At 48.0% G+C, this 11,664-nt stretch overlaps 1 protein-coding gene across 8 annotated transcripts in view; it reads left to right on the top strand.

Moving 5' to 3' along the window:
- The first annotated feature begins 2,830 nt into the window (after window positions 1-2,830).
- Window positions 2,831-11,664, top strand: part of EBF1 (EBF transcription factor 1) — a 394,807-nt gene continuing 385,973 nt past the window's right edge. For 7 of the 8 annotated variants that reach the window (XM_066341929.1, XM_066341924.1, XM_066341927.1 and 4 more), the window contains exons 1-4: window positions 2,832-3,024; window positions 5,217-5,373; window positions 5,890-5,953; window positions 6,537-6,592. In XM_066341929.1, coding sequence (XP_066198026.1) covers window positions 2,891-3,024; window positions 5,217-5,373; window positions 5,890-5,953; window positions 6,537-6,592 — 411 coding nt within the window. In that variant the 5' untranslated portion in view covers window positions 2,832-2,890. Of the gene's footprint in view, window positions 3,025-5,216; window positions 5,374-5,889; window positions 5,954-6,536; window positions 6,593-11,664 lie in introns of all 8 variants that reach the window. The other variant, XM_066341923.1, reaches the window with a different exon arrangement.

Genomic DNA, 11,664 nt, shown 5'->3' with positions numbered 1-11,664 from the left:
CAACGTGGAGTCCTGAATACTAAATATTTACTGCAGAGTAAAACAGAGGCTAAGGCAGTTAAGGAGAGGGTCTTATGTCAGGACTATCTGGGACTCAGCGACAGGACGGTGGCCTCTGCATCCTGTTCCCCCTCCTTGAAGGATCCCCTCAGCACAGGCAGGGGAAGAGATTGGATTTTGGGGCCCCTTTGGGCCTTCAGGTTAAGCCTGGAGCTTTGGGAAGTTTGTTAGCAGGCCCACTTCCAATTGTGTTTTTAAATTCTATAGAGGTGGAGATAGTCCGGCCTCCTCTTTCTCCTTCCCACAAACCTGTAATCAGTTCTCTGCACTAACATATCCCTCTTGAGTAGTTACTGTGTGCCAGGAACTCTGGTAGATGCTGTGGAAATCCTGATGGATCAGAGAGATCTTTTCAGGAGTATCTTGGAATGGATGGCATTAATTATGGTACCAGGGAGAAAGTGATTAAAATGTTAGTGGTCCAGATTAAACTGCACGAGAGCTGGGAGGCCTTGTTCATAAGAGATAAAGCAGTGTATGAGGACAGTGGCCATACACCCACAGGCCTGGAAAACTGTCTTCCATCTAGTTTGGGAATCAGGAAGTGGCTCCCACTTTCCTGCACTGCCAAGAGTACAAAGCATAACTGTGCCTGTCTCCATTCCATTAGACATGGGCATGTGTACTTTTCCATCACTGACCCCATGAGCTTCCTAAATCAAAGGGCCAAGCAAGGCCAGCAGAAAGGGGACCTGGGTTTCTGGCAAAGAATTTCCCCGAAGGAGTCCTTAGCAGGTTTGGCTGCAGTCAGGGAGTTCCTTTGAGGGCAATGAAACAGAAGTTCACCACGTGCTTATTAGAAGTTACAACCTGCTAAAAAATGATGGGGCACATTACCCAGAAACATCTAGCTATTTCCTTTGCCAGCCACAAGCATATATGCCAAAGGTCTGAGGTAGGAGACGGTTTCTTCCTTTCTCCCTTCTTTCCTAGATCTCTCTTTTGACAGATGTCAGGGGCAGAAGTTGGGGAGGGTTTGGTCAAGCCCCCCATTTTAACAAAAAGAATGAGGATGAGAGAAACCCTACACCAAATAAACAACTAATCAGAGGTGTTGTTGCTTTGGTAGTTACTCTAAAGAAACACTACTTTGGGGGCGGGGGCGAGGGGCTGGGGATCGAATCTGAGTCCATTTTTAAACGCATCCGGACACAGCTCGAGAGCGTTCATCCTACCGTTTTTACATATTCTCGGATTACTCGAGAGAAGTGAGCATATGAGGACAGTGCCTCTAACGCCTGCGGCCTCAAGGCTCGCTGCCAAGTGAGAAGCTTTTCAGAGGCCAGCCTAGGGGCAGGGCCCGGGTCTCCCATACTCCTCCAGCGTGAAGGCAGTGCCATCCGCGAGCTCCCAGCCCCGACCTCCAGCACCCATTTCCAACCCACCACCCACTCCTCAAAGCGAAGAGGTGGGCACCTGGGACGCGCGTCCTGCTTTTTCTGCCCGGGATCTCCCGTCTCCTCCACTTTTGCCCCCGACGTCCCAGAACAGCGGGGCAGGACGCGGTATCGGCCCTGGGAGGGCGCAGCCTGTGCGCCTCCCGAGCGTGCTCAGGGCGCGGCGAGGATGCTAAACGGAGCGCACCCGCTAGGATGCAGACCCCAGCTCAAATCCCTGAGAAGAATGTCGCCCTCGCCTTCCTTCTGTCCCCCTTCTCCTGCCCAGCTCTGCCCTGCTCAGCCCCACTCCTGCCCAGCGCAGGCGCCGCAGCTCAGCGATCCTTCGCTCGCTACTTTGCGAGGAACTTTGGTCGGCTCTCCTGTGCCGCCGGCAGAGGGATGTTAATGAAGGAGCGTGGCCCCGCACAACGATCCAGCAGGCTCCTGAACCACGATTGGCTGCGGAGAGGCGGAAGAATGACGTTATGCAAATTAAGGGGCGGGCCTGTGAGTCCCGGGCCCCGCCTCCTCCCTTTGGGGTTAGTGTGCCTGTGTTTAGCTCTGGGGAGAGTCAAACTGGATTCCATAGGGAAAGCCTGCAAATCACTTCTATTTTAGCAAGGAGAAAACAGAATCTCCATCCAGCAGGGTCCACCCCTCTCTCTTTCTCCCTCTCCTCTCCTTCTCTCTCTCTCTCTTTCCCTCCCCCCCTTCCTCTCTCCCTCTCTCTCCCCCCTTCCCCCCACCCCAATCTCCCTCTCTAGTGTATCTCTCTACGGCAACCAGCGTCCTCTTCATCTATACGCACTGAAGGAAAGAAACATCTTTGGTTGGGAGAGAAGGAAGAAAAAAAAAGAAAAGAGGAAAAAAACTTGCCTGGTTGTGGAAAATGACACTTGAAGTAGCAAAGCCGGCAGCGCGAGTTGAGTCTATTGTTTCTTAAATTGCCATCAGGGCTTTTTTTTTTCTTCCTGCTTCTTCAAGTGAAGGGTACCTCTGCAAAAGGAAACTCCAGCCCCTCCTGCCCTCCACCGGCCTGTGATCATTACAAAAAAAAAAAAAAAAAAAAAAAAAAAAAAAAGCAAAAAAAAAAAAAAAGCACCCAAACCAAAAATTAACCAACCAAACAACCCCCAACAGCCAAGCATACATCTCATTTTTTTTTATTTTGGTCTTTTCGTTGGATTTTCCCTTCTTTTTTTCCTCTCCTTTTTTTTTTTTTTCCGGGTTATCGCTCAGTTTTGAGCGACGGTTTACATTTTTTAAAAATTTGCTTTTCAGCCCGCCTTGATCTTCCAGCGCGAGTTCATCGTCTCAAAAAAAAAAAAAAAAAAAAAATCTCTGGCTGGCGTTTTTCTTTCCTTTTTTTTTTTTTTTTTTTGCTTTTTTTTTTTTTTTTTTTTTAATATTTTCAAGGGGGAGGAGATTTTCCACAAGAAAAGGTTGTTTTCATGTTTGGGATTCAGGAAAGCATCCAACGGAGTGGAAGCAGCATGAAGGAAGAGCCGCTGGGCAGCGGCATGAACGCGGTGCGGACGTGGATGCAGAGCGCCGGGGTGCTGGACGCCAACACGGCGGCGCAGAGGTGGGTACCGCTCGGGGAACGCGGCCGGGCGGCGAGCCGCGGGCGGAGGAGTCGGGAGGCGGTGGCGGCGGCGGCCGCCGCGGGGCCTGGCCGCTCCCGTGCGTCCACCGCTCTGCTCTGCTCGCCTCCGGGCTCCGGGCTCCGGGCTCCGGGCTCCGGGCTCCGGGCTCCGCGGCCGCACTGCTCAGTCGCCTGCGGCCGGAGGGCCAGGAGCTCCCGGCGAGAAGCCCACGCTTTGCCGGCACTTTCTCCTGCCTGGTCTGTGACTGTTTTCATTTTAAGCCCGAGAGGCGAGGGGAGTCTCACCAGCATGATGTTGGATATCTGTGTTTTTATGAATGCTTTTTCTTTTCCGGCCGGCTTTCTTTTTCCCTTCCTTTCCTCCTTCTTTCCTTTTCTTTCTCCCTAACTTCTTTTTCTTTCTTCCTCTCTCTTTCTTTCCTTTCTTTTCGTTCTTCCTTTCTTTCTCTTTTTCTTCCCTTTCTCTTTCTTTTCTTTCCTTCGTTCTTCTTCCCTTCCTCCTTCCTTTTTTTCTTTCTGCCCTCCTTTTAAAAGTTTCTTTCTCTTCTTTATTCTTTTCCTCCCCCTCTTCCTCCTTCTTTCCTCTCTCCCTTCTTTCCTTTCTTCCCTCTTTCTTTACTTCCTTTCCTTTTCTCTTTCCTGCCCTCACCTTTCTTCGTTCTTTCCCACCTTTTCTTTCTTCACTTCTCCATCCCATTCCTCACCTCGTACCCCCCTCCCCCTTCTCCTCGTTTCTGTCCATTTTGTCCTAGAATCTTCTCTTATTTCTCCTATCTGGTTCTCCCTTTCTCTTTCTCTAGCTTTCAATTTTTCTCGGTCCACCCCGGAGATCAGCAGCAACTCCTAACTTTAATTCTGACGTTTCTTCAAAGTCTGCCCCATCCTCTGTTTTCATGGCCCCTTCTAGCCCCTCTCCCACTCTCTGCTTCTGGGATGCTAGACTGTGTTGCCTGGAGGCACTACCCTTGGTGATTAACCGGGGAGAACTTTCTTGGGCACCCTCAGAACTCTTTCTGGGGACTCCTGGTCCCAAGTGCGAAATGGGCTCCCCCTCCCACCCCCAGGCCACCAGCTGGGCTTGGGGGAGTGGGAAATCTAGCGGCCCCAGGCCTTATCAGACTCAAAGAGGGCGGAAGGGGAAGAAGGAAGATGACTAATTACATCATCCTCATTTTCTCTGGGCTATAGACAAGTGTCCCCAGCACTGTTTCCATCCCCACTGACTATAAAGATGGGGGGTGGTAGGTAGTGAGAGTGAGTTGGGTAACTGGGCTTGAAGTGAAAGTGTGTGTGTATATGTGTGACACGTGTGTGTACGTGTGTATGTGAGCGTGTGTGTGTGTGTGTGTGTGTGAGCGCGCGCTTGTGCTGGGCAGGTCGGGCTGTCAGTCCGCGGCCGTCTGTCCTTGGTGCCCCAGCCTCTAGCCCCCCGGTGGGCGCGCTCAGCCGGTAGCCCTGGTCCTTAGGATTTCTGGAATGACTGCGAGAATTTCTGCGAAACAGCGAAAGTTTGTCAGGACAGGTCTTTAGAAAAACACCACCAGTTTCCCTTCCTACAGCGACCACCCCTGACAGCTCTGAGTTCCACCCAAGATCCCTTTTCTCCACATGCTTTATGGGGGTTGGGGGACATGTGGCTTCCCGAGGCCGGGCTCCCGCGGCTGGCAGGGCGCATGAGGTTTCCCGGAGGATAGTTGCCGCAGCGAGGAGCTGAACACGTTCCCCATCCCTTCTCACCAGCCCACGGAGCAGAGATGGGGATTCGAGGGGGTGGCGGGAACCAATTCTCATGCCTACTCCCTCTAAGTTGTCAATGAGCGGCTGTGCCGCGAACGCGGGTTCACCTCCTCCGAGGCCCCTGTCCTTTCTCCCCACGCAGCGCGCGTCAGGTCGGAGTAAATGCGTGCAGCGTCTCACCTCCTGCGCAAAACCCAAGCAAAACTTTCACAGCGCTTCTGCGAGTTCGGGGGCGCGTCCTGTGCCGCGCGTGGAGGGCAGGACGCGCGATAACACGCAGATCCCGTCGTCGAGTGGGCCCCGGACGCCCAGCCCGCGTGGAGGGCGCCCACTGGGCGTTTGAGGGGCGCAGAAGAGGCGCGCGTGTGCTGGGTGGCGAGGGGTCGCGGGTCTCCGCCACTCCTAGCCGTCTAACTCTGTGTCTTTGGCCGCAGCGGGGTGGGTCTGGCCCGGGCTCACTTTGAGAAGCAGCCGCCTTCCAATTTGAGGAAATCCAACTTCTTCCACTTCGTCCTGGCCCTCTACGACAGGCAGGGCCAGCCCGTGGAGATCGAGAGGACGGCCTTTGTGGGCTTCGTGGAGAAGGAAAAAGTAAGTGGGCGCAGCGCCGCCGCCCCGGCCCCGCAGGGGAGCAGGCCCAGGCGCCTCCGCCCGTGCAAAGCACCCCACACACTCCCGCACGGGGCCCCACGCCCTCCCGTCCGGGCGGACCCCAGCTCCTTGCCCGCGAGGTGCGCGGAGCCCCCAGAGCCGGAGAGAGGGGAGCCCGGCCTCGCAGCCAGCTAAGGGCGCGCGGGGCGAGCCCGCCCTCGAGCACGCGGCCACGCGCCGCTCCGGCCTCCGCTGGCCCGGGCCCGGGCCCCCGGGGGAAGCCGAGAGCCTGTGCGCGCCCGACGGGGTTCCCTGCAGGGGAAGAGGGCGCAGGAAGGGTCGGGGCTGGGGGTGGCGGCCGAGGGGTCACAGTTGACCGCGCTTTCTGCTCCCCCCGGGCCCGGTGGGCTCCCCGGCCAGGGGCCCGGACGGGAAAGCGGCCTCGAGGTCGGTCCCCGAGCTCATGCCGACCTCTCTCCTGCGTCTCTTGTGTCTGTGCGTCCTGATGCGACCCAGGAAGCCAACAGCGAAAAGACCAATAACGGAATTCACTACCGGCTGCAGCTCCTCTACAGCAATGGTGAGGCTCCCGTCGGTCCGGCCGGCGCCCCGGGTCCGGGGGAGGGCAGGGGGCGCGGCGAGCTCCGGGGGGACCAGGGCCTCCGCAAGACGGAGTCGTGGCCCGCGACCCTCGGGGAGAACCGGCCTCACCTGAGTTTCGCCGGAACGGGTTTCACCTGGGGAGCCCTTGAGAGGCCCGGGGCCGCCGGGGCTGGGCCTGTGCGCACCTGGGCCAGGTGTGGCTCCTCGGCCCTCGGGGGCCGCTGGGGTTCCTCCTCTCCTTCATGAGGCCGGTGGCCGCGCTTAGCCTGCTCTCCAGGCCTAGAGGCTCGGGCTCGGGGGCAGGCGTTGAGGGCTCCGCCGTGGGGAGGGAGCGTGGCCAGGTGGGGTCCCCTCCGCGGGGCTTGGGGGCCGGCGGCCAGAGCGTCAGGGCTAGGCCCGAGGCCCCTTCTGGACACGGGCAGGGGGCTCCTCGTGGTGCGTTTCCGGGACAGTTGGAATCCCCTGAGCCTTGGAGTCCCCCACGCCATCTTTTGTTTGTTTTCGCGCAGATTCCTTCTCACTTAATTCTCCTTCGTTCCCCTGTCCCCCCCACCACCCAGGGATAAGGACAGAACAGGATTTCTACGTGCGCCTCATTGACTCCATGACAAAACAAGTAAGTTTCTTAATTTCGCACCGCAGGGGGACTTAAGGGCCTCACAATTTGGGGGAGTCAAGAAGCTGGCTGCTCCAGAGCCAAAGAGCTGGGACTCGAACTCTCAGCGCCGGGCTCACTGCGGCCTGGGCTCTGGGCGCAGCCTTCCAAGCGCCCATTCAGACAGGCACTGGTGCCCGCCGCGTGGGGGAGATGGCTCGACGGCTGCTCCTAAGGGAGACTCAGACCTTGTGCCTGGAAGCTGTGAGTGCTGAGTGGGGAGGAATTTGGGCTCAACTTTCTTTGAACAGGCCCGGGAACCTCAGGGGCTCAAAAACGTGCCCGGGGGATCCTGGTGCAGAGTGGGCCGGACTTGTGAAACCCACACCACCTGGGCCTCCCTCGGTAGGCCCAGGGCAGAGGGGGTGGGTGGGGGCAAAGGCAGTTTCTCCAGGAATGGTGAGGTGGGCTGATGATCCACTTGACAGATTTTTAAAGAAGGAAAATGATAGTAGTGGTGGTGGTGGTGGTCTTGTTGGAAGAGGGAAACACAATTGTTAAAGGATATTTTGCAAAAATCCTCCTGCTTGTGCCTTCAAGTTTGGCAAGAAGCCAGGCAGCATGAGTGAGCTTGTGGTCTTAAAGGTACATAGATGGCATTTTCTTTAAGCTCCCCAACACGTGTGAGTCAAGCAGTATACATTAAGGTTGAGTTATGGTTTAAAAGATACAATTATGAGCCCAGTCAGAAAAGAGGCCTGACATTTTAATGAGGCACAGGAGCTTTTCTTTCTTTCTTTCTTTCCTTTTTTCCCCCCTTCTTTTAAATTTTAAGAAAAAGTTTAGTTTCAGAATTAGGTAGCTGGTTAGGTAGTTGGAGGACTTAGTCACAGAAAAAAAGACAGCTTTATTGGGTGGGGGAAAGAAATTAGAACAAAAAGAAAAGTTATCCTTTGTGTACCAACTCCCAATTTAGTAAAAGGGGTTAAAACTTATTTGCTTGATTGTGATTTAAAGATATTCCCTTTAAAATAAGGGAGGTGATCTTCTTTCATTGATACTGGTTTGGAAGGTTTCAAATTAGAGTATACATGCATATTTAAAATCTGTTTTTAGATAAGACAACTTGTTTTAGATAAGCTTATATATATTGTACAAAATGTACATCATTAACCTGTTGGAAGTTTTGAGATCTATCAGCAAGAATGAATTTAATAACAGCTCATTTTGATTACTTATAGTTCATTGTGAGCCAACTAGAAAACATGAGGATATGCAATGTAGTTTTAAAATAGTAAAAATTTGACTTTCTTGAGGATCCATTTCTTAGTTGATTGTTCAGAGTAAATCCACATTTATAATGTTAATTTTTTTTTTTTTTTTTTTTTTTGCTTGTTCTAATTATTATATAGGGTAATTCCTTTTTATTTGGGCACATTTTGTTAAAAAAATTTTTTTTCCTGCCAAGCAGAAACACAAAGGCTTGATTTCAAGAACTTTTTTTTTTTTTTTTTTTACAATATCAACACAAAAATGTCTTAAGGAAAGTTTTGTTTTAAAAAATTGTCTTTGATACCCTGGATATCCTTTCCTGCCATTCTCATCACAGGAAAGAAAAAATGGGAGGGGGAAAGTATGACCTCTAATACAGATTCCATATGTGTTTATTAGAATTTACTTTATGAAAGACAAAAAATCCTCACAAACCAGAATATAAAGCCTATCTTCTTGGGCAACACTGACCACTTTAAATATTAAATTATAGGCAGCACTATGAAAGGAACAATTGTATAAAACACAAAATTAGGACATGTTTTGAAGTGATTAAAATTTTTCAAAACTTGATTTTAGACCCCTTAACCGAAAAGTACCAACAAGAATTGACTTTTCCATTAGGAAATGACCTGACTTTACATACTTTCATATGATGGAAGAATAATCTTTCATAATTTTATAAAGCAATTTTGTGATTTTTATAAAGCAATACATCAAATATCATTTTACTAACAAGGTCATAGAGCTTAAGAAAAACTACAGCTTAAGGCATTCTTTGACTTCTTGGTATCATAAATTCTACCAGTTGTGTGTGTGTGTATTGGGAGGGGGACTAGATCAAGGTACAGTTTATTTTTAATAATAGCAGGTATGAGAACGTCATTTGCTGTAATATGACATCTCACTGGAAGTTAAATTATAAATGTATGAAATTCTATGTTTTGGTGGGGAGTGACCTGAAATAAGATTTAAATAATTCTCTGAATTTAGTCTCAAAGTATCAAGAAAAAAGATTTTTTTTGAGCCATACCTGTTTGCTTTCATAATAATTGCCTAATGACTTATGTGTAGCTTTCACTTTGAAAGGCAATTCCGGCCCATTCTCTAGTTGCGTGTCCGTTGATTTTGTGTTGTAAGAGTTTGAGAAGTAGGTTAGCTTCTTGTATACACAGTTAAAACAATAGTCTTTAAAAGCAGATCAGTCTGAAGAAGACATTTCCTTAGCTGTGACATAATTATTATATTTTAGCCTTGATGAGTAAAACAGTGGATTCTCATTTAGCATGATTTATTCTATGATAATTAACATTCCAAGTCTGATTAAAAATTTCTTAAATTTTTTATTTGGTTAAATATGCAGTGATCCCTCTAATCAGAAGTAAGACGTAATATAAGCTGATTGAATAAATAGCCCCCAACCCCTGCCCTGTAAAATTCTTTTTGATAGACTAGGATTTTGATATTTAGAATGCGGACTGAAATAATTTTAGTGATGTGATGAGTTTTAATAACATTGTAATTTCAGAGGGAGTATGTAGTCACAGTTCAAGTCTTCCCTTGGCTGCTTGTTTATTGTAACATTTTTTTCAGATCAGAGATGCAGCTTTATGTGTGTGAGATCATATCTTTGACTCACAAGATGGGGTTAAAACTCGAAGGAAATCTTTGGCAAACAAAATCCCAAACTAGCTGTGTACTCCATATTTTCATAGAATGTTCCTGATCTTGGGTGGAGTTAGTCATTGAGATCAAACAGAAGGGTCCTCAACCAAGATGTATTGGTATGACACGGTATTTCACACCTTTTCAAAGTATCTCATTACACTATTCTGGGTAATGACTCTTAATTTTGGACTCTACCAGAAAGATGACGCTTCATTCGGAGTGAATATGTAAGGATTTGAGCCACCTTATCTTACGCTGCCTCTCTTATAAAGTATATCCCTTCTAAAAGGATATATTTTAAAAATTTATCCACCAACTAGAAAATAAGAGGCTTGCTTTTGGGAAGGGTTTGTTCAAAACCAAGTTTAGCTGGCCTAAAAATAGGTTGTTTTTGTGTCTTTGCTGTTTTTGGTATTCCATTAGTGAGCATGCAGAAAGGCCTATGTAAGACCCAGAAGTTTATGGCTGTTGCATCCAGGAACAGTATCTACTATAGAAGTTCAAATAAACCCAGTGGGGGAGGTTTGAGGCTTAATGTGCCTCATTTCTAATTTTCAGGTAGTCTATGATATATGACTGCGTTCTGTGATTGCTTCGCTGGGTTATTTATCTTTAAATAGTTGGAAAGCCTTTAACTTATCACCCCTCCTAATAGCTTGCTTAAAAAAAAAAAGTTACATTTTTATAATTCAAAGAAAGACTACCAAATTCCATAAAGTTATCAAAAATGTAAACAGCCTTGCCCCCCAAAGAAAAGCTTGCTTTTATTTATTTATTTATTTGAAAGGGGTAAATAATAGCCACTCCATCCTCGAATGTATGGATTTGAAGGTAGGTGAGGTGGCGAGGGGACTCTAAAAAGGTCCCGGCACAGTGGGAGGCTCAAGGTACAATAATCCGAAAGGCTGTCATATTTCTTCTCCCAACTCATCTTTATATATTTGTTTTGATGTTCCTAGTACTTTAAGTTATTGATGCAAGTGCATTTTCCCCTATTGATTGTTTCATTATATCCTGCCACAGCTACGTAGATTTGATTAACAACCCTTTCGGTTCATGTTTCTTCATTGGTAGATAAACACATTTTTAGTATATCAATAAGTTCCAAAGGAATTCACCAGGCCAGCGGAGAGGTTCTTTTATATATTTGGGGAAACAAACAAACAGAAAAGGACGGGGCAAGATTATAGTCAGAAGCCATATTTCAGCAGCTTTGCTCTCTCTCTCCTTTGGTTACATGTCAAAAATGCAGGTGATTTAAATTTCCTTGCACATAGAGGAATGAAGAAGTTTGGAATTTTTATGCATGATCAGGACCTGTGTTTGGGAAAATGTAAACTCATCACAGTGGAAAATGTGTTGTTTGGAGTCTGGGGGTGAAAACAAAGCTGATGGTTTTGGAGAGATTGCCGGAGCCAGATGGCCTAGTACTTCCCCAGTCTGGCGGTCCAACTGCTCCCTCCTGGATAATATACAGCCATTTGTTCGGGGATATTTACGCTAGAGCTGTTTCCATGTGAATGTTTGAACAGCATTAAAAACGAACATATTAGCAGTGATGCATTTATCGAACTTGTGTGACTATACCGATAGACTGTTCTTATGCCTTTACTTATATTGCTGAGAGGCAGGAAGGAGGGTTTGGATGTTGGTGAATTGTTTATATAGTTGTTGAATGAGAATAATCTGGTCTCGTGAGTAATTAGAATATGTAAGCATTTGGAATCAAGCTAATGGAAATAATGGTGGCACCTACCTCGAAGCTCCGTTGTGAAAATTACATAAACTCACACACGTGAAGTGCTTAGAATAGTGACAGGCACACACATTTAAGTGCTTAATAAATTAGCTGCTTTTATTTATTATTATTATTATTATTCCACTGGGTTGACAAAACCAGTCGACTCTGTTAATAGATGTCAATGTAGTTACCATCTGAGTGAAATATCTTTTATTACTGCTAGAAAAAGAAATATAATATGGGGTTGTTAGACTGATTCAGTTTTTATCTTGGTGTTTAAATAATATAAGGGATTTTATTTCTTTGAGACATAAAAGATGCATTCTGAAGGCCAACTGCTTTCAGTACACATTTTCTTTCTATACAGAGCTGTGATGTAACTGAACAGCACACTGAATATGATATCATTCCT

The sequence above is a fragment of the Saccopteryx leptura genome, chromosome 6 (assembly GCF_036850995.1).
Source record: "Saccopteryx leptura isolate mSacLep1 chromosome 6, mSacLep1_pri_phased_curated, whole genome shotgun sequence".
In the NCBI taxonomy this organism is placed as follows: Eukaryota; Metazoa; Chordata; class Mammalia; order Chiroptera; family Emballonuridae; genus Saccopteryx; species Saccopteryx leptura.
This window is presented reverse-complemented; position numbering and strand designations above follow the sequence as displayed.